General features: G+C 45.0%; 2 protein-coding genes across 4 annotated transcripts; both read right to left on the bottom strand.

Moving 5' to 3' along the window:
- Positions 1 to 1,559: 1,559 nt before the first annotated feature.
- LOC133513770 (guanine nucleotide-binding protein G(I)/G(S)/G(O) subunit gamma-7) lies at positions 1,560 to 5,910 on the bottom strand. Of its 2 annotated transcripts, XM_061844848.1 has the most exons (4): positions 5,856 to 5,910; positions 4,685 to 4,763; positions 3,894 to 4,010; positions 1,560 to 1,803 (listed from the first exon to the last, which is right to left on the bottom strand). In XM_061844848.1, the coding sequence occupies exons 3-4, from the start codon at positions 3,972 to 3,974 to the stop codon at positions 1,678 to 1,680; spliced, it is 207 nt and encodes a 68-aa protein (XP_061700832.1). In that variant the 5' UTR covers positions 3,975 to 4,010; positions 4,685 to 4,763; positions 5,856 to 5,910; the 3' UTR covers positions 1,560 to 1,677. The 2 variants fall into 2 exon arrangements, with proteins under 2 accessions (XP_061700832.1, XP_061700833.1); XM_061844849.1 differs by lacking the exons at positions 4,685 to 4,763; positions 5,856 to 5,910 and adding an exon at positions 4,147 to 4,178.
- Positions 5,911 to 10,843: 4,933 nt separating this feature from the next.
- diras1b (DIRAS family, GTP-binding RAS-like 1b) lies at positions 10,844 to 26,140 on the bottom strand. Of its 2 annotated transcripts, XM_061844845.1 has the most exons (4): positions 25,647 to 26,140; positions 24,741 to 24,764; positions 15,379 to 15,721; positions 10,844 to 15,317 (listed from the first exon to the last, which is right to left on the bottom strand). In XM_061844845.1, exons 3-4 carry the CDS (start codon positions 15,685 to 15,687, stop codon positions 15,030 to 15,032), a joined length of 597 nt encoding a protein of 198 aa, XP_061700829.1. In that variant the 5' UTR covers positions 15,688 to 15,721; positions 24,741 to 24,764; positions 25,647 to 26,140; the 3' UTR covers positions 10,844 to 15,029. The 2 variants fall into 2 exon arrangements, with proteins under 2 accessions (XP_061700829.1, XP_061700828.1); XM_061844844.1 differs by lacking the exon at positions 25,647 to 26,140 and having other exon boundaries at positions 24,741 to 24,868.
- Between the last annotated feature and the right edge of the window lie 306 nt (positions 26,141 to 26,446).

Below are 26,446 nucleotides of genomic sequence, written 5' to 3'. Positions count from 1 at the left end.
GGGTCCATTTTGTACCCCTGTTCCCTCGCTACCTTTCTCAAAACGCCGATTTGGACGGAACGGTTTCTGATATGACCTCTTGAGCCGGACAATTAGCTGGTCGCCTGAAAGGTTTTTCGGGTTGACTTTATACCCCTGTTCCTTTGCTGCCTTTATCACGGAACAATGACGCAGGAAAAGTCATGAAAAAGACGTTTAGAAAACTGCCTGGTCGCCGTTGTACCCCAATTCCGTCATTACCTTTCACACAGGACAGCGTCAGACAGATTTGATGTGCAGTGTGAAAGGTATTTTTGGTAGGCTACATACCAGCAAAACATTTACTAGCCCCCTTTTACACTGTATGCCAAGCACCCTTACGGAGAGGTTACACCCCCGGCAGGTGTTACGGCTTAAATCCCTTTTCACAGTTTTTAACGCATCAATTCCGTAACGTCCCACCCCGACTAAACTGCTCAAGATGCCAAATTCCGCAGCTGACATGACGTCAAATTTGCCACTCGACTTCGACTGCTCCATTGTGTCGCTACCTTTTTGCCACAACAGAAGAAGCTGTGAAAAAGACGGGCAGTGCGGAACTTCTACCTTCAAAGCCGGGAAATTGCTGGGTCGAGTTTGTACCCCCATTGCGTCGCAACATCTCGAACAAGATAGCGACGAGGGAAAAAGCCGGCTCAAACGGGCAGCGTGAAAGGGGTTCTGATACTACCTCCAAAGCCAAAAAGTGACCATGTTGACTTTGCACCCCCATTACACGCATGGGAGCAACAAGGCTAAAATACGACTTTAATTTGTAGTATGAAAGGGGCTCCTGGTACTACCTCCAAAGACGGACAATTGATGGGTTGACAACATACCCCCGTTACGTCGCTTCCTTTCACGCGGGACAGCAAACAAGCTAAAAGCCACCTTTGATGGCTAGTATGAAAGGGTCTACTGGTACTACCTCCAAAGACGGAAAATATATGGGTTACAACATACCCTCGTTACGTCGCTACCTTTCACACCGGACAGCAAACAAGCATAAAGCCAGCTTTAACGGGTAGTACAAAAGGGGCTATCGGCACTACCTCCAACGACGGAAAATTGATGGGTTACAACATACCCTCGTCATGTCGCTACCTTTCACGCAAACAGCAAACAAGCAAAAAGCCAGCTTTGACGGGTAGTATGAAAGGGGCTCCTTATACTACCTCAATAAACTACAAAATTGCTACTTTTTACACCGGACAGTGTTACAGCAACAAATAAGAAAATGCCAGCTTGTACCGAGGACTGTGAAAACAAATCATCGACATTGCACGTAAAGTCAAAACACTTTGAGATACTGCCCCCCCGACCCCAACCCCATTATGACTTCCTGTGTCCCCTACGTGCCTCCGTAACCCCCCCCCCCGGCTTGTTTGTCAAAATAAATGCTGCACATCGCTTACCTTTCAAGTTAAGATAGTTGACTAGCATTTGCGTGAATATTGGACCGAAGCGCCTTGGGCTCCTACCGATCTCAATCACTGTGATTGGAAAGAAAACGGGCACCAGAACGGGAAACCCATCCCACCCCCCTCAACCCCCCTTCCATCCTAACTGCCACCGCGTGTTATGGCGCTTTTTCACAGAGGCTATTTCAAGTGTGTGTGTGTGTGTGTATCTGTTTTTGTGTTTGTGTGCGGAGTGCAGCTATAGGATGATGCAGGGCTTCTTGTCCTTAAAAGGGTTTTCGGAGGTCGGAACGCCGACCAGCAGCGGGTCGCCGCGAGCGTGCTGCTCGCAGTAACTCATCAGCTCGGCGGCCGCTTTGGACACCTGAGGGACGGCGGAGGGGGTGTGCGGTGGGTGGCAGACGAGAACAGATGGCGGAAGAGAAAACGTAGGCAAGGGTCAGGGTATATCGGGCGAGATTGTCAATAATATCACAATCCAGCCAGAAGCTCTCATAATAACAGTACCGTAATTCCCGGCCCAGGAAGGAAATACCATTTGGTACATACGTACGCCGCAGCCGTGTAAAAGCCGCAAGTGCCCACATGGAAGCCGACATATTTGCAAAGAAAGACGGTACACAGAGAGTTTAACTCTAGCACCGCCACGCTACCGCTAGCGTGGTACTGCCGTGTCTCAGTGATTTTTACCAGTATGTTTTTTTTTAACTGGCATTGTTACTACTAACGCTAGCGCCGCCGCGCTAACTGGGCCTGTTAAAAAAAAAAAAAAAAAAACATACTGGTAAAAATCACTAATAAACACACAATAAATAAATCACACAGCAGTAACATGCTAGCGCACCACTAACAGGGCCAGACCGGTAAAAGTCACTTCCTCGGCACATATATACGATCTCACTCTTACCTTTTCCGCTCGAGTGGCCCCTTGCGGGCGTTAGAAAAAAAGCACATATTAGCCGCATCACAGCATAAACCGCAGGGTGGAAAGCGTGTGAAAAATGTTGTGGCTTATAGGCCGGAAATTCCGGTAAATTGGACAAAAAAACGCACAACAGTATCGACAGAGTTGTAAGGAAAGGTATGTGAATCCTTGGGTATGACTTGGATATCTGCAATAATGCCAAAAACATAATCACATCATCCAAGAAAATAGACAGTCTATTTAAACTAACAACACACAAGATATTTTTTCCCCATTTTTGTTGGACACGCGCAAGAACGTTCCGGGGTGGGGGAAAAAAATGTAAAAACGTTGATGACGAGATTGAAGGAACACACACACCAGTTATGAATTTTTTGACAGCCATAAAACTATAAACGGAGAAAGTTCAGGAGTGTCCGTCCTGTAAAGATGAGTCCAGAACACTCAAAAAGGTGAAAAAAAAAATGTAAATAATGCTGTGGCTTACATGACAAAAAATGATCACATTTTACAATCGATTTATGCAGAAATACAACTCTAATAAATATAAATATTCTACATATAATATTCATTCCAGAGGGTTCACATGCTTTTTCTTTCAACTGCATTCGGGATTGGGATCACACATTCCAGTAAAGGATACGATAATGGGTATGATAACGATAGAAAACATAATATGGGGAGCTACATCTCAATATCTACGTAACTGCTGATAATAATATTGGCGCGATATTTTGCCAACGATATTTTTGGTATTGCAACATAACGAGTCTGTCGTAGTATTTTGAATTTATTGAAAAAAAAAAAATCAATACACTGCCATATCTGCCAAACTCAGGACGATGTTATTGATCCATACGTTACCACGGGACAATAATGTAGAAGGTTGTTGTAAAAATATCATTATTAAAATACAGCCACTCAGCAAGAAAGAATAAATTGCCCAATCGATACAATCCGTCCATCTCTCTATTATGATTGGGAATCATAATAATAATAACCTGCGCTACGATTTTAGTATTTTGTCAAAAATGTTCATAGTATCATGATACGATTTTGTACTTTGTCATTAAATTTCATGCTAATCCCCAACAATATTTATTCCCGTATTTAAATCCTAAAAAGTGAGTTTAAAGACAAATACCATTTGCCTGAAGTGCTAGCGTGCGATGTCAAGTCACGCGTTATTTTAGCTAGCACGCTAGCTAGTAGTACTGATTAGCCTCATGTGAAAGTGTTTCGTATTGAAGAATTTAACTACCAAATACAGCCGCGTATGTGTCGTGGGTCCATTAATGTATAAATGTTCCATACAGGTTGTTGATACTTTATGATCGTCACCATTTTAAGTGCTTTGCCGCCATTTTGTGGCATCGGTATGCAATTACAAACCTAATTTGCGGGGAGGTGTTATTCATTTGCAGATTTTGGATATTTGCGGCAGGCCTCTATCCCGATGACATGACATTAAATGAAGGGGTTTAAAAAAAAACACAACAATATTTTCTCAGATTTTATCGATGCTCTACCTTGATCCGCTCAATCCCCGCCTCGATCCTCAGCTGCTCCACCAGCTTCCTGGCCTGGGCGATATTATTAGTGGTGGACATTCTTATCCATCAGAATGCGCCAACACTTGCAGAAAGCTTCAAAAAATAAAGAGAATAAAACAACACAAAACTGTCACATATGGCCCACGCCATTAGGCACACCTGCACTGTCTAATGACAACGGTAAAACAAGCTAGCAAAAACACTGCCACATTAAATTTTGTATCATTACTTCCGGTTCCGGTCACTGGTGGAGGATCGATCAACATACGTGATACGTGTGTCTTTTTTTTAATCGTTGTATTAATTAAATGTTACTGTCTACGGAACTACACCGATCCTCTATAAATACTGTAAATAATATTTGGGCCGAATGTTTGAAAAGAACACACATACTTTCGCTGGCCTCCCCTTAAATTTAAGAACACTAGATACGGCAGAACCTCTGTACCCGACTAGCTACACAACGTGTCTGCGTGGCGGCCATGTTGGAAAGGTCGACGTTCAAATAGAAGACAAACATGGACAATTAAATTATGATTTAATTTGCTCATTTCTCCACCTAATGTCATGTGTGTGGCTGTTTTGTCAACGCGGAAGTAGTAAGTTATAAATACAAAATTATGTTAAAAAAAAGCATAAATACTGTACTGTATATATATATATATATATGTATGTATGTACTGTATACTTAAACTTGACTTGACTTGAATTCACTGTATCAGAATCCTCTTTATTTCTTTATTTGCAATCACGATGAAAATACACACCTTTCCTCCAGCTGTCACCCTTTCAACTCTCGGGAGGAGAGTCCAGCTTTAATTACTTCACCCTCACAGTCTGGGCCAGCTTTTTTTGAGAGAGACACAGAGAACAGACAATTCTGAAAATTGTATTATCATTGTCCCAATCTTAATTTGTGAGCATCCATAATTCAGTATTGATGTACATACACCAGCCGGTGCGTTTGGTATTTGTCCACTTTTTGTGTCGTACAACTGCTGTTCCAAAAACTTTCATTTTAGCTACGTATCCATCCATCCATTTTCTGAACCGCTTATCCTCACAAGAGTCATGGGAGTGCTGGAGCCTTTGAGAAAGGCGGACTACACCCTGGACCGGACGCCAATCGGCCGCAGTGCACATATGTAATTTTTATATTAAACTGTATTATTGTGTTATTATGAATTGAATCTGGTGTGTTTTTGCATTATTTAAAATCACATTACAGTGAAAATAAACTATATTTAAATGATATTATTATAATACTTTATATAGTAAAAAAAATATACTGTATAATAAATGCATTAAAGAAAAAAAAACTGAAAATAAAAATTATTGTAAACTCATAAACAATATTTTGTTTACTTTAAATGTGTTTGGAATCATAAAAATATTGTCTGGCAACCAGTTCAGGTGTAGCTGGGATGGGCTCCAGCACTCCCGCGACCCTTGTGAGGATAAGCGGCTCAGAAAAATGGATGAATGAATATTTACTATGTTAAACATTGAGCTTTCGATTTATTTATTTGTTTGTTTGTTTATTTATTTGCACGCCAGGAGGAGTAGGGCCTTATGGGTTTGGCCTTGTGCCATATTTAGTTTATTATATTTTTTTCATAACCTGCAAACTTTTTTTTTTTCGTGCTAGCAGAAATTGAGGTGAGTGGGGGGCGGGGGTGACATGCGTGTGCGCGCACACACACACATATAATTACGGCTATATGCATCAATCGTGTATCGATCCAAACGGGCCTGAATTCGGAACCGACGTGTGCAGTGAACGCGCCAGCAGGGCCGTAAGGAGAAAACGCTGGAACGGCGTGTCCCGGTTCGGTTGTGTGCGCGCGCGAAGGCAACAGGCCCTGATGGGTGTCACACAAGAAGATGACTGGCGGGGGGGGGGGGGGAGGGGGGAACAGATATATAAAAACCACATGCCTTCACGTTCCGGTGTTGTGCAAATGGACCTACTTGAGAGCGCAGTCCCGTTCGGTAAACCAAAAGAAAAAAATCAAAAAGTATGAAAAAGCAACCATCAATCTTCCACGCAGCCGAAGTCCACCACCGGTAGCTGCGCTCTCTCCTCCCCGGCGAAGGGTCGGGGAAATCCGGCTTCGTGACACCGATGGAGTCCGCCTCCGCTGCGAGGTACGGGGAAGGGGAGGACGTGGGGGGGGGGGGGGGGGGGCGCTACAGTCAGTGTGCGCGTGCATGTATGGGCGGGGAAATACAGGCATTGCACATAATAATCACGCTAATAATAACAAATCCCAAAACGATCGGTGAATGTGGCCCAACTCACCTCGGAATGCGCTATTGGCGATTTAAAGGGCCAGCTCGCAATATTGTCGGCAGCTTCTGTCGTCACCATCGAGCCAAACGCCGCCTCCTACTCTTCCTCTTCCTCCTCCTCTTCATCCTCCTCCTCCTCCTGTTTGTCCACTGCACCCCACCCCACCAACCATAAAATCCTTCTCCCAATGCACGTGAGAATATGTAAGAGACATTTTACGCATACAAGGCCACGTGCATTTTTACATATGCATATTTATATCTATATTTTTTGGGGCGCGGGACGTTAAGAGAACTTTACAGTCAACACTTGTTTCTGTCTTGCACATTAATTGTGAGGGTCGCCTACCACTGAATCAATCAATGATCATGGTGCTATACTTGTATTGCTTATATTTTAATTTTTGCATTGAAAATGCCCAGGATGTCCTTTTTCACTTTGCAGTTTCTCATGAATATTCACCAGGTAAATAAGATTTCGATTTAATTGCAACAGCGTCGCCCCGATTGGCCATTGGTGATACCTCGGCGGCTAAGCGATCACAATATACGATATATATATATATATACATATATATGATAAATATAAATTTAACTGGCCCCGTGGCGTTCATCATTCACACTCATTTTGATGTCATGAAGTAGCAATGACGGCAATCTTTGCTATTTAATCCACAATCACGTGATAAACTTCAACTATAGTGACGCGTTGTGGTGAAAACACGTGAACAGAGCTTGATTCTGGTTCTGAAACGGCCCGGAAACTACTTCTCGACTTCAAAGTTTAACAGGTGATGCAAAGTTTAAGTTTTGCATATTTTTGGTGCATCATGCATCACTGACCTCAGGGTCAGTGGCGTCACTAGCCCTATTTTAACGGGGCTGAAGCCCCCCTAAAATATCCGCCGCCCCCCCCCAAAAAAAAAAAAAAATTATGGTTGCATCTGGTTCGGCCCGCGTTTTCTTGTCTTTGCCTTGCCAAAGCCAATTTTAGAACCTACTGGGCTGTTCTGTCACAGGGGGGCGCCATCATCCCAGTTGTGCTTTTCGTCCTATGCAGGTGGGAGTAGGGGGGGGGGTTGACGAGTGTGCCCCCCCCCCCCCCCCATTCCCACAGAACAAGAGTGCCGCATGAGTTTCTTATTGGCATCAACGCGATCCAGCGCTCCTGCACCCTCCAAGCGGTGATCGTCCGGCAGCCATGTTGACAGGGACTGGAGGGAAATGGGGGTGGCGGGGGCGGGGGTGTGGGTCGCCTTGTCCTCAGCGGGGTCACAACGGTGGTTGACGTCACAGCGTCTCCATGGCAACTCCGGTGGGCGAGCGCGTGGGGCTGTGAATTCTGACGATGTGGACGATGCTTGATGACGTCATAGGCGTGGGAGGGCGTGGCCGTTTCTTCACCATTCTCGCGTTGGGTTGCAGTTGCGCGGCGAGTCATCGTTTACGTCGATCATTTCATGAACACGAAACGCTTTGCGATTCGAAAAGGCAATTCGATTGGTCATGGAGATATACGAGCAAAAAAAAAAAAATTTATTTTTCATAATTTTCATAAAAATCTAATCTAATTCCATTTAACAAAAGTCTAATCGAGAGGAAAAAAACATGATAAAACAAGAAATAACCCTCTGAATAAATATTACTTTTTCAAATCAAATTATAAATACATATCTTGGCTATATGTAAACATCTTTTTTTAATTATTTTTTTTTACTACAAAAATTTGATCAAACCTATAGTTTTAAAAATATAGGTTAAAATAGACATCACAATAAGAAAAAATATACATACTTATTTCATTTATACTATAATATATTTCTCTATACAGATATATTCATAATAATAAAAAACATCTAACACTATAAATAAATCTATTTTTACTGTGACATTACTTTTTGAAATCCCATTTTAAACATATATCTTGGCTATATGTAAACATATCTTTTTTAATTAAAAATGTTTTATTACAAAAATCTGATCAAACCTATAGTTTTAAAAATATAGAATATACATCGCAATAAGAAAAAATATATATGAATACTTATTATTTATATATTATAATATATTTATATATATATATATTATTTTATTATTGTTATTATTTAATTTATTTATCATCCAACACATGATAAATAAATCTATTTTTACTGAATATTTAATTTACATAAAAATCTCTAATCCATTTTTTTTAAGATTAAATATAACATCAAATATATCAAACGCAGTTCACCAGCAAGGAACAACACAATTTGCACACAATTAAAATGAAGACAAAAAAATTGATTAAAAAGTACATTTGAAAAATCTTTACAGTTAGTAACTTTTTGTTTGAGTCGAGGAAAACAACCAGCACGATTTTGTCACACCAAAAATCTTCAACCGGCTCATCATATTCACAAATGAAATTAATGAACTCGTTTTCATCTATTGTTGTCTGGCAACACAAAAATGCTTGTAATATCTCACCGTTATCCTTTATGATATGGCCATTTGAAATTTTGGTCCAGATTTGAACAAAAATCATGAAAGTCAATCCGTATGATTTGCCTCCGCGGGCCACATAAAATCATGCGGCGGGCCGGATCTGGCCCCCGGGCCTTGAGTTTGACACCTATACTCTCGGTGCTCACTTTGGGGTGACTTACGCCCTCCCCCACAAAAAAAAATGGCGACAGGGATAGGCGGTTGAAATATATAATTGTAGCCTTTTCTATTTATGCTATTTATTGGCTCAGAGGCACTATTTAAGGACAATATAAACAATAATAATAATAATAATGATAAGACAGGTGACATGCCTCAAGTTCATACTTTTATTAAGAAAATCATTTTGCAGTTATAATTATTGTTATCATCTACATATATATGTATATATATATATATATATATATATATATATATATATATATATATACATATATATATGATATTTTCAGTTATTCAGAGGATGCATCAGCACAGTATATCTTAATAGGAAGACTATTGCTAGAATAAATATCTATACAACAGAATTGAATTTTGTCTTTAAAAAAAAAAAGAAAAAGAAAAAGGCAAGAATATACAAATAAAAACAAACAAAAGGGGTGACGTGCCCGAGAAAAACAAAGGCCAAAAAAAAACCAACAAAAAAAAAAACATAACAAAAAAAAAAACAAAGCAGCTTCTTTTGATTTTGTTTCTTTCGTGTGACGCTGCAAGTTTTAGAAAAAGACAAAACGATGATTCACAGTTTGTGTCCTTGTTCTCATGCTGGCAGGAACACCACGAATGGGGAGGGGGGTCACGGGGGGGCATGCGGGAACCGAGAGCCCGGAAAGGGGGGGGGGGGGGCGGGGGGGGGCAAGTCCCACGGCAAAACTAAACCCAAACCCTCCAAAAACGACGAGCCCCCAAAACGCGATTGATCGCTCGCGGTTTCCCCTTTGCCGGCCCCCCGCCCACCGCATCTTGTCACCACGGCAACCTTTTGACACCCGGGTGGGGAGGGGGGGGGGGGCTTAAAAACAAGGAAAAGCGGGCCATTACCCCCCCCGCCCCTTCGCGGCCTCCGTACAAATTTCCCACTTGCGCCTTTTTCGGCATTTTTCCTCGTCGCTCAATTTATTTACAGCTATCTACAAAGACCTGCGAGCGGCGCCACCCGCTTGTCGATTTATGAAATTAAATAAACGAAAATGAATCGAACGAGGGAGTTCTGCGAGGAACACTGGAATGAACGGGGGGGGGTGTGAACGATGTCATCGAACGTAGGAGTGTCGGTGACTCACGCCGACGACCCCGTCGAATACGTAGCTATCGGCGCGGGAAATTGGAGGCGGCTTTCGCTTGCGGCTCGACTTCCTGTTCCTGCCCAACAGGCGCAGAAAACGGACGGGGAGAGTCGGGGCAAATTGAGTCCAGTTCTCCCTCGCTAGATCGCAGTTCACCTCTCGTGGATTATTTTTTCATACGGCGCATAATTCGCCATATCGCAGGATTTCGAGTGTGAACTGTACATTTGTCTGTATTGAAATTAAACGCTTCAGAGTGCAAAACATCACACTAAAGGAAGGAGAGACAAAAAAAAAAATCTATTAATAAAATGCACATATTGTGTTCAGCACTCCTGTGCGGTATTGTATGTTTAAGCGTTTTATGTGTTTTCGAGTATGTAAAGTGTTTATAAGAGTACGAGAAAGGTTAACAGGAGTGTGGGGGATCTGGAGAAGTTCGTACATCTTTAAAATATCGATAGTCCTCCAAAAAAACTGGGTCCCTACTTCACGGATTTCACCTATTGCGGAACGAGGGAGTACTACACTCGTTTTGTCTTCCTTTCTCTTCCAGTGGAGAAGCACACCCCCTCGGACGGCAACATCGCTGGTACTGCAGTCATTTACGCGACGTCACTTGAACGCCTCATCAATGAAGTTGTCCCGTACTGCACTGCACACGTCGGGGGAACTTTTGTGTACTTGTGCCCCGCATACTTGTGTCCTACTGTACTGATATCCTAGCATCCTTGTCTCTTTTGTGCACTCATGTCCTTGCCTACTTGTGTCCAAATATTTTTGTATCCAAGCATCCCATATACTGTCTATATATATATATATATATATATATATATATATATATATATATATATATATATATTTTTTTTTTTTACTCCATGGATCCTCTTCTACTCATATTCTAGCATAATTGTGTCCTAGCCGTTTAGAGATCACAAACTTTATTTTATTTCTTCTGTGTTTCTATTAAAACTGTCGTCCATATTTAGCTGTAGGCCTTTTATTTTCAACGCTAACGTCAGACGAGTTTAAAATGCTATTAAAAGGTACTTTGAAGTCCCGCGACCCTTGTGAGGATAAGCAGATAAGAAAATAAATGGATGCGTGGTACTCTGAGGTTTATTTGACGTTTATACTACCATAATTTCCGACCTATAAGCCGCGACTTTTTTACAAGCTTTCAACCCTGCGGTTTATGCAGTGATGCGGCTAATTTGTGCTTTTTTTTTTTTTTTTTGCTAACGGCCGAAAGGGGGTGCTCGAACGGAAAAAGTAAGAATGAGACTGGTGGAATATATGTGCCGAGGAAATGACGTTTACCGGTCCGGTCCTGTTAGCGCTGCGCTAGCGTGTTACTGCCGTAACTCTGTGATTTTTACCAGTATGTTTTTTTTTTTTTTTTTTTCAAACCGGTCCTGTTAGCGCTGCGCTAGCATTAGCGTTAGGCGGTGATGCTAGCGTTAGCATTAGCACGGCGGCGTGAGCATCAAAGTCTCTGTGTACCGTCTTTCTTATTAAATATCTTGTGTTTCAATGTCGGTTTCAATCTGGGCACTTGCGGCTTTTACACGGGTGCGGTCTATGTATGTACCAAATAGTATTTCCTTTACAAGTGTACTGGGTGAGCCCTATAACTAGGTGCCCTGTAGGCCGGGAATTACGGTACTAATGTTTTTTTTAACGAGGGGTGTGTGAGGGCTACAATGAGAGACTATTTTGGCTGTCCCGCAGTCGACGGTGGCCCTCCATCTTGTTTCCGCACGACGCATGTAGGCCCGCATCGAGCGTCCCTCGGCGTTTTCGCACCCCTTCGCTATTTATAGAGCGCGCACTCGCTCGCTCTCGCAGAACGCACAACAAACACGTCAGCCGACAATCTGGCGCGCGAGCGCGGCGGAAGGGAAAACCGCAGGGAGCACGGCGGCTAGCTAGGAGCTACGTTCAACGGCGTCGCTTAGCAAGGAGGAAAAATACGCTCACAAGTCCAAGTTCGGTCGGCCATGTTTTGGAGTTATTTGTACTCTCACTAGCTAGCTGCGACAGTGTAGCGCGACATATGCTGTACACGAAAAAGAATTTTGAATGATTGATTCAGGGTCACTTTGTTACTTTTGTCAACATTTATCGATACATTTTTTTTTACCCTACTAGGTTACCAATTATCGTGCCTTACTTTTCGTTGAATGTCCCACCGCTAAACGTGAACGTAGACAGTAGTCGTAGTAGACGTAGTACATCTGAGAACGACTGGTAGCTAAGAAGTAAACAGGGTTTCCCAAACTGAAGGTTGCGGGCCCAAAATGGCTCACAGGTTCATTTTGATCGGTCGGGTGGTTTTATGAACTACCGTGGATATTAATGCAACGGCCCGATGAGTTTGGGGAATTCTGCCGCAACTGCAGTATAATCATGAAGACTTTATAAACGGGGACCTAATTTCTTGGTTGTAGTGCAAAAAATATACAACACATCAAAGGAAACATGTCTTTAAGTGAAATGACAGTTGGATGCGTCAAATACAGTTCTACATTCGCAAATACCCAAGCAGTGTGTACATGTTACAGTAGTACATTGCGACATTTCCCTGCGTTTTCGTTACTGGGTTACATTTGTACCTTCCTTTCTGCCGATTCTGCTGCACACCTAAAGAGCTCTCAACAGACCTGTGCTTTTTTTTTTGTGTTTATTTTTAATTTTGTGTGCGCCTGTTCGGTGTCCTTATACTGACACGTGGGATTCCCCCCCCCCCCCCCCTCACGGTCTGACAGGAAACCGGAAAAAGGAAAAATCCAGTTTTGGGCTTATTATCTTGAAAAATAAATAAATAATAATTCATTATTCTGTTTTCATTATTTTGTCTATTCTTAGCGTGTGTCTTATGTAGAGCACGTAAACTTCTGGTTTCAACTATATATTTATGTATTACACACAAATACATAAATATGTTATATTTATGTATCATACACACACGCACATTGGTGATCAGCAGAACCGCAACCTTATTGTGCAGGTGACTGGAAAGCGAGCGGCGGCGAAGGGGGGACGGGAGTGTTCCTCAGGACCGGTGACTAAAGGGGGGGGGGGGACAAAAAAAATTTAAAATAAAAAAAAAAAAGTAGAAACAGGTAAAAAAGTATTGTGCTTTTTGTGTGCGATAAAGGTTGGGGTGTACAATGTATGATGTGTGTCCATGCCGTAAAGTGCAGTGTGTGTGTGTTAAATGGACTAAGATGGCGGCGGTGGGTCTTTTGAGTCCACGCGAGGTCTTACGATCGGAACAAAAGCCCCTTTTACCCCCCCACCCCCCCGTATCGGACGGTAGGGACGCGGATTTGGAGTCCGAAGTCCACCCGGCAATTTTCCGCGTGATATGCCGGGCGGTCTGTCGTGGGAATCTTGGCAGGATTCCGTAAGAAAGAGGCGGGGGGCCGTGCGGGAGCGTAGTCCTCAATGCTCGGCGGGGAAAACAACACCCGACCCCCGCTTCTCTCACCCCATTACGTCGAAAGCAATTGAAGATATTTGAGAAGTGATTATCAATGGCGAGATGCCGTATTGTCGTGTTTCACACGGCACACAAGGTCCTAAGTGATATCCTGCTTTTGGCTGGGTTCTGGGTAAAAGGTAGATCAAATCTGGGTCATCAGTTTTGGATTTTTTTTTTTTTTTCGCGTTATCTGAGCCATAAGAGAAGCATGGATCTGGGTTCTGTGTAAAATTCAAAGAGGATAACTGTTGTATCTTCTGGTTCAGCAGTTTTACGGGATCTCTGTGTGAAAAAGACTCAAACGGGAACGAAGCCCTTGCGTAAAGATGTTACACAATCCAGGGGCAGGGGTGTGAATTTCGACACGTTTTGTTGGAAAACCCTGCAGTGTTATGCGTGAAAGCGCACACAGCAATTTCCTACACCAGTTTTGCTGGGTTGTGTGTGAAAAGGTCGATCGGGTCATCTGCTACGTATAATTTTGCGGCATCTCTCCGCGTGAAAGAGGCGAGATGATGCCGGTGTGTAAGCAATGCCAAGAGAGAGATGTGAGAAATTTGAGCGCTCGCTCCTCTCATCCTGTTGCGTCGAAAGCAACGGTCGCTATCCGACAACTTTTGTACATCGCGACAGATGTTGCGCTGAGAAAGCGTACGTTGCTGGAAAAATATCATTTTCAAATTCCTTTTTGTCTGGGTTCTGCGTAAAACTTTCCGAGTCTTCCGTAATGGCTCAGATGTTGCAATTTTGCGGGATCGCCGCGTGAAATGACAATGACGATCTGATAGCGGACGCGGTCTCGCCGTGTGAAATGACGCGACGGAACAGGAAGCGACAACTTTTTCATATTTCACAGCAGACGCGCGCATCTGAGGGGGGACGCCGTGTCGCCGTGTGAAAGCGGCCATTTTGCAGGGTCTCTGTGTAAAAGCGACTAAGAATATGTGGGTGAGGACAAGAGGAACTGACGGAAAAAAAACGAGGAAAATAAATATACATCCATCTCTCTTTTTTTTTTTTTTGTCATATTTCTAGTGTGCTTGTTTTGCCGTATGTGTGTCTTTTGACTTAAAGCATCCAAAACAAGACCGAAAAAAAAACCACAAACCAAAAAAACCAACCCTGGACATTCTTGACCTTCAAACCCCTCCCCAAATCCTCACCACACCAGTTTGGCAACAATCGTCCCCCGCGGATTGTCCAAAGTCTCAAGGAAAGAAAAACGAAGCAAGCGAGGTGAGACGAGGCCGCCGGAGCGCTGGGCTTTTTCCCGACGTTCCCGTAAATCCATCGCGGCTTTGCGGGAGGGTTCTTAAAAGGACGGTTGCGACGCGCGGCGTGCGCGTTGACCGCTTTGGGGGGTTTCGGGCGGTCCGTCGGGCGCTGTACGGGGGGTTTTCGGCGGGGGGAGCGTGAATCTGGTTGCCGGCGACATTTATTTACATCCTTGACGCGCTCCGGCCTGCCGGTAAAACGGGAGCTTTTTACATCTAAGTGGTTTACGCGACGAGTGACGGCGGGCGGGGCGGTTCCCCCGGGACGCTCCGAGGTTGGAACGCTTTACATGACGCTGCACTTGCCCTTCAGTCTCTCGGCGCGCGACTGCTTCCCCGAGCGCTTGCCGTCGATGTTGAGGCTCATGTTGCGCTTCTTGTCCAGGTTGAGCAGCTCCTGGAAGAGCTCGGTGACGTTGTGGTTGGTCTTGGCCGACGTCTCCATGAAGGCGCACTTCCACTGGCCGGCCTGCGCCTCGCCGTCCTTGGTGTCCACCTCCCGCTGGGTCTCGTCGCTTTTGTTGCCGACCAGCATGATGGGGATGGCCTCCACGTTGCCCTTGATGGCCAGCACCTGAGGACCGGCGGGCGCAGTTTTGATGGGAGCGGCTTTTGGGGCTCTGCGCGCTACGTACCTGTTGGTAGATGGGCTTGAGCTCCTCCAGCGACTGCTTGCTGGTGATGGAGTAGACCAGGATGAAGGCGTGGCCCTTGGAGATGGACAAGCGCTGCATGGCCGGGAACTGGTGGCTGCCGGTGGTGTCGGTGATCTGCAGCGTGCAGACGCTCTTGTCGCAGCTGATCACCTGGCGGTACGTGTCCTCCACGGTGGGGATGTACGTGTCGCGGAAGGTGCCCTTGACGAAGCGCAGCACCAGGGAGCTCTTCCCGACGCCGCCCGCCCCGAACACCACCACGCGGTAGTCGTTGCTCTGCTCCGGCATTCTGGCTCCGGCGCCGTTCGGGCTTCAGTCACACCTGAGGACGGGCCGGGGGTGGGGGGGAGTTTTTTTTTTTCTTCCCCCAGGTGTCCCGCCTCGCTGACAAAATCGAAAGATCCGCTCCGGGACGAACTCGACCAGTACAGAACCCAACTAACCTCCGACTCGCCTGCCTAACTCTCAAATATTTCGTTTTTTTTTTTTTTTTTTTTTTTTACGTTCGTCCTGGCGAATGATGCGTCTGGAGCATCGCCCCCCCCCCCCCCCCCTCTTCCTCCTCTTCCCTCCTGCAGTGTTGTTGCCGCCTTGATCAATAAGCGAAGCCCTGTGTGCTTCTCAGCGGTGCTTATCTGACTGTCTGGATGCCACCCCCCCCCCCCCTCCCCATCATGTTTTCTGTCCCCCCCCCCCCCCCACCTCCCAGGAAGGAGTCAGCTCCGTGACGACGCCACCTCCAATCATCAACACCCCCCCCCCTTTGCCCTGCCTTTTTCATGCAGCTAAAATTAGACCTCCACACACACAGGTGTACACACACGACAGCTCGACTGCCCCCCCCGGTTCCCCCCCCCCCCTCCCTCAGCAATCCACCCACTCCCATCCCATCCCGTCCTATTTGAAAAGCGCAGCTCCTTTTTAGCAAATGAATGCAACAAATGCATCTTACGCGGCGTGCGCTCCATTAGCAGATCACTTTGGCACACGACAACAAAAACAAACAAAAAAAATCATTCCGCTCATCCTTCCATCCTTCCTTCCATCCTTCCTTCCATCCTTCCTTCCATCCTTCCTTCCTTCCCACAAAATGTCACCTTCCGCCGCGCGCTGAATATGCACATAATTTGCCAGGCGAGGGCCACTCGACACGCCGCGCATTAGCGTCAGCCCCGGGCAAGACAATGGCCGCCCGGCAGATCAAGAGCGTGATTAAAAAAAAAAAAAAAAAAAAAAACACGCGCCGTGCGGAGCTATCTATCCCCCCCCCCCGATTAAAAAAAAAAATCCGGGGGGGGGGGGAGGATATTGGAATGCGGCGGATGGAGACGGCATAAACGAGCGCGCCTATTTGAGGCGCCGCCGGCCAAACGGGATCAACACATTCAGGCGCACGCTCAAACGAGCGTGAGCGTGGGGAGCTGCAGCCTCTTTTCCCGGCATGCCGTGGGAGGAATGTGCAATTCTCAACACCCCCCCCCCCCCCCCAATCATCGTGACTCACTACAGCCAGCGTTTTCGTCACCGTCACGCCGCCGCAGTGCCGCGATCGCAAACGCGAACGCGACACGAGCAGACGGATTACTAAATAACAGGCCAGCTCACCAGCGGATTAGCATTCATGCGTATTCTGATCCGCTTATCCTCACAAGGGTCGCGGAGAGTGCCGGAGCCTATCCCAGCCGTCATCGGGCAGGAGGCGGGGTACAACCTGAACTGGTTGCCATAGAGACAAAGAGTCACACTCACAATCACACCTCGGGACAAGCTATCCATCCGTCCATTTTCTTAGCCGCTTATCCTCACGAGGGTCGCGGGAGTGGTACAGCCTATCCCAGCCGTCATCGGGCAGGAGGCGGGGTACAACCTGAACTGGTTGGTTGCCATCGAGACAAACACTCACAATCCCACCTAGGGACAATTTATCCATCCGTCCATTTTCATAGCCACTTATCCTCACGAGGGTCGCAGGGAGTGCTGGAGCCTATCGCAGCAGTCGTCAGTACCCCCTGGCCTGGTTGCCAGTTGCAGGGCACATGGAGACAAACAATGGCACTCAAAATAACACCTATGTGCAATTTAGAGTGTTCAATTAATGTTGCATGTTTTTGGGATGTGGGAGGAAACTGAAGCGCCTGGAGAAAACCCACAAAAGCAAACTTGTGAACATGCAAACTCAAAGAGCAATCGCACTCATAATCACACCTAGGGTCAATTTAGAGCGTCCAATTAATGTTGCATGTTTTTGGGATGAAGGAGGAAATTGGAGTGCCCACCCGGAGAAAAGCCACGCAGGCACGGGGAGAACATGCAAACTCCACGCAGAAGGGGCCAGGATTCAAACCCCGGTCCTCTGAACTGTGAAGCCAAAACTTTCCAGCTGGTCCACCGTGCACGTTAAAAGAACCGAACTTTGCGTGCCGAGGCCGGCGCGTCCCACCACACCCCAACAAGCGCGGTCCGACCTTAAGTCGCTAATCTCCGAGCTTAACCTCCTCTTGTCTGCACTGACCCAATTCCCCAGACTTCAAGTTCCGAGCGCCTTCCCGCAAGGAACCGCTCTGGCGAGCCCGCCGGAGCGAGCGCGGCGCGAAGCGTCGCCGTGTGACATTGTGGCATTGTGAGCCCTCAGATTTTGGAATGCGTCGGATTTGGCGCGCTGCAATTTGCTCACATGTCATGTGTGAAATTAAACAAGCAAATCTCATTTTTGGTCAGAAAAATGGCGCCGTTGACTACGTCACAGTCGGGCTCATTTGCGTTAGAACCACTCACGACTCAAACTCATGATTTTGGAGACAGGCTGGGCCGAGATCCAGAGCCACTTTACTTAAAAAAAAAAAAAAAAAATGAAATACACAAATTCTTTTTCTTTTCTTTTTTTTTTACACAAATTTTGAAGGGGGAGGGGTTACTCATAATTTTGTTTGTTTATTTTTAATTTTTTTTCAACCCACCTTCGTTGTTACTCAATTTTTCAACCTCACTGTTTTTTGTTTTTGGCGGCACGGTGGCTCAGCTGGTAAAGTTCTGAGGTCCCGGGTTCGATCCCAGCCAATTTAGATTGCCTGTAGGTATGATTGTTAGTGGGGCTGTTTATCTCTATGTGCCCTGCGATTGGCTGGCGACCAGTCCCGGGTGTACCCGCCTCCTCCCTGTTGACAGCTGGGATAGGCTCCAGCACTCTGCGCGACCATCGTGAGGATAAGCGGCAAAGAAAATAAATAGATGTTTTTGTTTTTTTCCCTACGCATTTTTTTAATCCAAACAATGTTCTTATGTTTTATCCCAATATTTGTAAATATTTTTTTACCCAATTTTTCTACCCAAATGTCTTTTTTCTTAGTCAAACACCTTTTGTTGCCTTACAACTTTTTTTAGTTGCCATTTTTGTTTATAGTATCCACATTTTTGACTATATTTTTTATAATATATATGTATATATATATATATATATAATATATTTATAAAAATTTTATTATATATATTTACAACTTTCTTTTGCCATTTTTGTTTCTAGTACCCACATTTTTTTTTACTATATTCTTGAACCCAATTTTTTTTTCTAACCTAAATTTGGTAATTAATTTTCCCCAACTTTGAGTAGCTTCTGCAGAATAGTTCGACGCTCGATTGCCTTTTTTTTTTTTTTAATGATTTTGCTGCATGCGCCACATACACAGATCGCAGTAATTCCTACTAGAATGTTTGCTCTTCGCGTACGTAAGTAATAAGTTTGACGTTTGTGTAAAAACGACGTGCGGTTACGATCACAAGGCTCCCGAGTTAGTCCACCACTCGGGCGTCTTGGTTTTCCCCAGCCGGCAAAGGCGACGAGTCAGCGTTTGACGTGACTGCATGTAAGTGCGCGGTGTAATTAGCGCGCGGCGCGTGTATTAGCGCCGCGCGTAAGCCTGACCCGGGCAAGCCGGAGCATCTCTCGCTAAGAGGCTGCTAATACCGCGGCTCACCGCCGTGGCTAATACGCCGCAACTATCCGTGCTTTGCAGGGGTTTTTTTTTTTTTGTTTGTTTGTTTTCCCCCTGCGTGCAGTGCGTCCGCGGAGGATTCAGTTTCACTTTGTGCACATTTTATGTGACGCCGGGGGGTGGGAAACGTATGGCCTGTGGGCCACGTGCGTCCCCACCGATTCAGGGGCGTCGGAGTCATTTTTAATCGCAGACCACATGGGAGTTTGCGGTTCCCTCGAAGGGCGGTTATGACTGGAGACCCGTATAGAGAACTTTTTCTTTGCCGCTTATCCTCGCAAGGGTCACGGGGGAGCGCTGGAGCTTATCCCAGCTGTCAACGGGCAGGAGGCGGGGCACACCCTGAGCTGGTCGCCAGCCAATCGCAGGGCACATCGAGACAAATAGCCGCACTTATAATCACGCCTAGGATCAATTTAGAGTGTCCAGTTGATGTTGCATGTTTTTGGGATGTGGGAGCAAGAGAAATTATCGCCTCTTATAATTTGATATGCACGGCATGCAGTTGAACAACTAGTTATGAAATCGGAAGCCTCTACTACGACATTTCTTTTCTAAGCGGGAATTTGAACAAAAATGATTGCAATATCTCAACATTATTTATTACATGTAAGAACACTATCAACAATTTGGATTTGATTTTGGCACGGTGGGTCAGCTGGAAAGCGTTGGCCTCACAGTTCTGAGGACCCGTGTTCGATCCCGGACCCGGCCGTATGGAGTTTGCATGTTCTCCCGGTGCTTTCGTGGGTTTTCTCTGGGCACTCCGGTTTCTTCCCACATCCCAAAAACATGCGACATGAATTGGACACTCTAAATTGCCCCTCGGTTTGATTGTGAGTGTGACTGTTTTCTGTCTCCTTGTGCCTTGCGATTGGCTGGCGACCAGTTCAGGGTGTACCCCGCTTCCTGCTCGTTGGGATCGGCTCTGGCACTCCCCGCGACACTTGTGAGGGAGGATAAGCAGTGAAGAAAATGGATGGATGGATGGATGATTTGCTTTAGTGGGCCACAGAAAATGACTGGGCGGGCCGGATCTGGGCCCCGGACCACCAGTTTGACAAGGGGTCAAGAATCTTTAAATATTTATTTTTTGTGTTTTTACCACTGACGTTGGTCTATTTAATTAAATCAGTTAATTTGTTTCATTCAATTCATCATAAATAAACGAAACATAATGAATTCACGTTTTATAGTTTCATTGTAATAAAAAAAAGCATATTCGTCGAATCATTTTACATAGACTTTTAACATTGATTTATTATGTACTGATTGTGTCGTTGCATATTTTATGCTGAATAATTACAACCCGTTGCTATTGAATAATGCAATTTAACAATGCGAGCGACTCTTTTGATTCTTGAACGGAATCATTTTAGATCCACATTCGAGCTTTCGAAGTAAACACTCCCGTCATCTATATTAGCGCGTGATATCATTCTATGATATTAGCAATGTTTTCCGAACGAAGCACATTTATTCTTAGGCGGCGTCCACGTGACGCAGCCGCCCACAGTGACAGATGGGATGCAAAGTCGACCGCTCGGATCCGCTCGGCTGCGTTTTCTCTCTCTGGCTGTCTTTTTTTGCCATCTTTCTTCTCGCTAATTCCGCTCAAGCTGCGGCCGAACGCCACGCAGATGGCGGACAAAGACGGGGAATCCTGCTCTGGGGTGGCACGAGATCCGGCCGTGGCGTGCGTGCAAATACATCCGTCCATTTTCTTAGCCGCTTATCCTCAAGAGGGTGGCGGGAGTGCCGCGGCCTATCCCAGCTGTCAACGGGAAGGAGGCGGGGCCTGAACCGGTCGACAGCCAATCGCAGGGCACATGGAGACAAGCAGCCGCACTCACAATCACACCTTTGGGCAATTGTAGAGTGGCCAATTCATGTTGCATGTTTTCGGGGATGTGGGAGGAAACCGGAGAAAAGCCACGCGGCCACGGGGAGAACACTCTCAATTGCACATAGGTGTGATTTTGAGTGCCATTGTTTGTCTCCATGTGCCCTGCCATTGCCTGGCAACCAGTCCAGGGGGTACCGATGACAGCTGGGATAGGCTCCGGCACTCCCCGCGACCCTCGTGAGGATAAGCGGCTAAGAAAATGGATGGACGGATAAATTGTCCCTCGGTGTGATTGTGAGTGTGGCTGTTTGTCTCTATGGCAACCAGTCCAGGGGGTACCGATGACAGCTGGGATAGGCTCCGGCACTCCCCGCGACCCTCGTGAGGATAAGCGGCTAAGAAAATGGCTGGATTGAGACGAAACTTCGCCAAAGGTCAAAGTAGCAACTTCACATCACAATGAATTGTGACAAAATTAAAAATACCCTTCCAAAAAAACTTTTCGTTTCACATAATTATGTGATACGTTACACATAATTATGTGATATTGACACATAATTACGTGAAACGCAACCTTTTTTGGGGGTGTGGCAGTAATACGCTTCCGTTTAAAAGCTTCAAACTGGAAGTTGAGGTAGAAACTGGCACCTAACGTTTATTTTAGTCCATGTCTAGGACTGGATGTTCAAAATTTGGACACTATTTTTATTAAACTATGTGCACTTTTTTTTGGTCCCAGCCCCCTTAAACAAATCGCAAATTCTTCAGACACGGAATTTTTTCTCAAAATTCAAACGATGAGCAAACTTCCGACATCCCATCGGTCCGCGGCTGCTGCCGTGATTTCGCAAGAAGGCTCGCAGACGGCCTGCTGAAGAAAAGCAGACCGGAAGCTTCTTTTGGTCTGATGAGACCAAAGTCAATTTTAGGTGCGTGGCGGCAACCACGCGAGGAGGACAAAGACGAGCGTCTCTCGCATAACCGTCAAGTACGTCGACGGCCGTATTTTAGCGTCGGCTAGTAGATTTAATATTTGTTTTCTGGCTGTGATATTATTCCATTGGCTTCTCCGTATGTTCTACCATCAATCGTGTCACATCTCGGTGATACGCCTTCATCATATCAACCCGTCGCCGGGTCCTGAAGTCCTCTCGTCCTAAATCCTCTTCTATTATTCCAAAAACTAGACCAAAAATACTACGGCCACGATGCATTCGGGGGCATCGGGAATGCCGACTGCTTGACGCTTTTAAAACTGCCGACCTTCCCGGTTGATGTCGATATTTGACGAATAAATCCGTCAATGGCAGGGAACGTGTTAAAGGCAGGCTCCGGACTCAACTGGTTTGGCTTTTACGCACAATTTCCGCTACTTTAATTGGGTTTTTATTTCTGCAAATGAATCTGTTGTCTTTTTTTTCCCATGCATGAAACGTGCTATATAAATAAAAATTGGATGACTGATGTCTTCCGTTTTGAAAACTGGACCGGAGGGTAAAGGGGACCGATTGCGGGCCGTCCTGAAATGCAAGATGGAGGAGCTCAAGGTCTCGAAGCTCCTCCCGCTCTGTGATGTCATCATCGAGGAGCGGAACTGCTGAACTCACGTCGCAAAAAGCGTCGCTTAGGGAGATGGATAACGTGTCATGATCCGAGCCGCTTATCCTCACCAGGGCCGCTTGGAAAGTCGGAGCCTATCCCAGTTATCTTCGGGCGAAAGGCGGACTACACCCTGAACTGGTCGCCACTCAGTCGCGGGGGAGATAGCGACGCCATCACTGAGCGGGAATCGACCCCACGTTGCCTGCAGCAAAGGCAGGCATGTGTACTACTACACTATCAGTGACCGATAGATAACAATTTTTCCTAAAATAATAAAACATTTTAAAAAAGTGGCGTCAAGCTGCTGAGTGACACTTGAAGTTTGTGATTGAAAACAACCACGTAGCTGAGAATTTCAGACCGATAGCTTGATGCTAATGCTAAGTAGCATCTACAGAGCTGAAAAAAGTATTTGCCCTCTTCTTAAATTTTTTATTTAGAATTTTTTTTTTCAGTTTCTCCATTTCAATGTTGAGGATTATCCAAAAATAATTTAAATATCAGAAAAAGATGACCCGAGTGAACATAAAATGGATTTTTGAACGGTGATTTGATGTATTAAGGGGGAAGAAAAGTATTCAAAGCTACCTGGCCCTGTGCGGCAAGAGTAATCTAGTATATGTGCAACGTTTCAAAGCACCTGTACAAGCTTAAAACATCAAAAATGTCTTTTTTGAAGACAAGATGTCACCACAGAGCCACCAAAGATGACGATGGCCGGTTGTTTGGCCATTTCTAAAACTTTAGGACTCCAGCGAACTACAGTGAAAGCCATTAGCCTCAAAAGGAGAAAACATAGAACAGTGGGGAAATATCCCAGGAGAAACCGGCTAACAAAAGTTACTCCGAGAGCATGCCCATGAGTCAACCAGGTCGCAAAGGAACCTTGCTAGCCCCCATAACCACACTATTAGCTTTAGGGAAAGTTACAGGACAACGAGCACGTACTGCGAAATGGCCGGCAGTTGGTTGCCAGTCCGTGAAATATGTGTACTTCTATGTACCGGTACATGGTGAGAAAACGTTCGGGAACCACTGATCTAGAGAACTGGAGGACTCACTTTCATCAGTTCGGATCAGAGACTCAAAGACTGGAAAGAGTCTGGGCAAAAATGGCGTCCATGGCACAGTTCCAAAGCAAAAATCACTGCTGAGCAAAAAAAAACAACAACAAAAATGCTCAATATTTGAATGATTCCCAGGACTTTGGGGAAATAACTCTTTGGATTGACAATATATACATATATATGCTTCCATTTTCTGAGCTGCTTATCCTCACGAGGATCGCGGGAATGCCAACGCCATTCCCGGCCATACAGTGAAAATTATTTTGATAACTGAGAAGGCTGGCAAAAAAAATATGGAAAGTATTCACACCGCTTTACTGAAACCATTTTTTCGTGAAAACCATTTTTTAACTCTTTAAGACTGTTGCAAAATGAAAAGAAAGAAAAAAAAGAATAGCAAAAAAATTGCACGTTTTCATGAAATGTGCAATACGTCTCGCTATGAAAACGCAGTCTCGTCCAGATGGGAGGATTAATAAGCACCACTACCACCATCATCATCATCATCATCATCATCACCGGAGAGGCTTCATGCGTCACGATGACAAAGGAAGGAAGGAAGGAAGGAAGGAAGGAAGACCGCAAAAAGGAAGGATGGAAGGGAAGACGCAAAGGGCGCCATTACAGAGCTCATTCATAAATACCGAAGGAGCGCCATCTCACAGAGGCAACATTATTTTGGCATAGTTAAACAACGCCGCCTCCCCTCTCCCACCCCCGCAACGTCTTCCCTCAAAGAAATGAAAGATGACACCCACCCCCCCGCGCGCGCCCTCCAACATGGCTCCGCATGACAAATGCAACGCAATCGTGGAAGAGACGAGAGACGGTCGATACCTGCGTGCACGTCTCCTCCGCCTCCTCCTCGGCGTCGTCGTCGTCGTCACGAGCGGGCAAAAACCAGCAAGCAAAAAACAAAACACAAAAACAAAACACAAAGTCAGAGGGTTGAAGAAAAAAAAAAGATAAAAAAGAAAAGAGAGAGAGAGGGAGTCTTTCTTTTCTTTCTTTTTTTTTTTTTTAAAGCATCGTGAAGTCGCTTTCACGTCGAGCGCATCGTCGTCCGGGTTTCCGCCACGGTAGACTCCCCCCTGCCCCCCCCCTGTCCCCCCCCCCTCTCTCTCGCTCTCACTCCATCTCCTCCTCCTTTCGGTCTCTCTCTTTTTTGGCCTCTCCCACTCCGAAGTGGGAGGGGCTGCACCTTCTCCTTTGCCCCCCCCCGCTCACTTCCTACGCTGCGCTTTTCGCCCCGATAAATACCTCAATAAAGTACTTTATTGTATGCAAGGAAAAATAATTAACTATATAAATAGAGCATATTTAAAAAATAACATTTTGATTGATTAGTGGCAAGGGCAATTAATTTGATCCCCGCACAGCAAATAAATAAATAAATGAAATTTTCCAAGTCAAAATGCTCACTATATAAAATAAAAATAGTTTAATGTCACCAAACTGTAACCAATCGTCACCAAAATTCATCCACCAAATATCAAAATGCTTGCCGCAATATGTTCAATTTTTTGGGGCCATTTTTAACACGTGTATAATTATTTTTCATGGTCCTAAAAAAATGCCAAAATCAGAAAACTATTTACAATAGTTAATGAAAATAGTCTGGAAAAGACTTTTTTTTTTAAATTTGCAAAGAATAAAAATAAAATACAAAAATCGGAAAAAGCATTTTATAGTCACAAACAGTAAATAATAAATTCTGAATATTTTATTTTTTTTTTTTTTCACCAAGGCTGCAACCAAAAAGAGCCCCAAAACGAGTTGAAACCGGACAGGGTGACGTCCATATTCACGCTCCCCAATGCCAAATGACGTCAGCTTGGAGGGCTCTCCGATTGGGTGCTTGTCCTTTATCACTTCCGGTTTGTTTCGCGCTGATTCAGCACCGCAGACAGCGACGTCGGAAGGGGCTCAGGACCGCGGGCAGCGGGAGGAAGGACCGGGATCGAGACCCTCCCTTATTTGCGTGGAACAGGAAGGAGCAAAGGGCAAACAAACAGTTGTGTGGTGGTTTGCGACGCAAATTGTATTATTGTCGTTGGATAATCGATCGAACAGGTTCGAATGAACCTCCACCGTGCTGCTATTTGAAAGAGGACAACCGATTTTTATGGACGACTCATCGGAGCTGACAGCCGATACTTTGCCACCCTCTATCGATAGCCAGAGGAACTACACCAAATAATACACAAGAAATGACTATTTTTTTTAAACATCCTGTATTACGCCAAATACCTGAATTTTTAATTAAAAAAAAAAAAGTCAAACTCCCTTTGTTCTCACTGTAACGCCTTGTTAAATTGTCTCCTCACTGAACTATTTAAAAAGGAAAAATTCAAATATAAATATATATATATATATTTTACAAATCAGCAGCTAAAAAATACACGGAAAAATGAAAGAAATGCTTCTATAAGCGATAAACTGGAGGAAACATTTTTTTAAAAATACTTTGACAAATAAATCTGAAAATGAAAAATGCAGAATTAAGAAATATCTATATGGACACAAATCACATACGATAAGAC

This window comes from Syngnathoides biaculeatus, chromosome 15 (genome assembly GCF_019802595.1).
Source record: "Syngnathoides biaculeatus isolate LvHL_M chromosome 15, ASM1980259v1, whole genome shotgun sequence".
In the NCBI taxonomy this organism is placed as follows: Eukaryota; Metazoa; Chordata; class Actinopteri; order Syngnathiformes; family Syngnathidae; genus Syngnathoides; species Syngnathoides biaculeatus.
The sequence above is the reverse complement of the archived record's forward strand: the minus strand, read 5'-3'. Positions and strand labels throughout refer to the sequence as shown.

Bases quoted from the DNA above. Each gene is read 5' to 3' on its own strand.
- LOC133513770 (XM_061844848.1), bottom strand. From the start codon at position 3,974: ATGTCCACCACTAATAATATCGCCCAGGCCAGGAAGCTGGTGGAGCAG. The intron at 1,804-3,893 runs GTAGAGCATCGA...GCCGTCCCTCAG, and splicing joins CGGGGATTGAGCGGATCAAG to GTGTCCAAAGCGGCCGCCGA.
- diras1b (XM_061844845.1), bottom strand. From the start codon at position 15,687: ATGCCGGAGCAGAGCAACGACTACCGCGTGGTGGTGTTCGGGGCGGGC. The intron at 15,318-15,378 runs GTACGTAGCGCG...GCCGGTCCTCAG, and splicing joins TCAAGCCCATCTACCAACAG to GTGCTGGCCATCAAGGGCAA.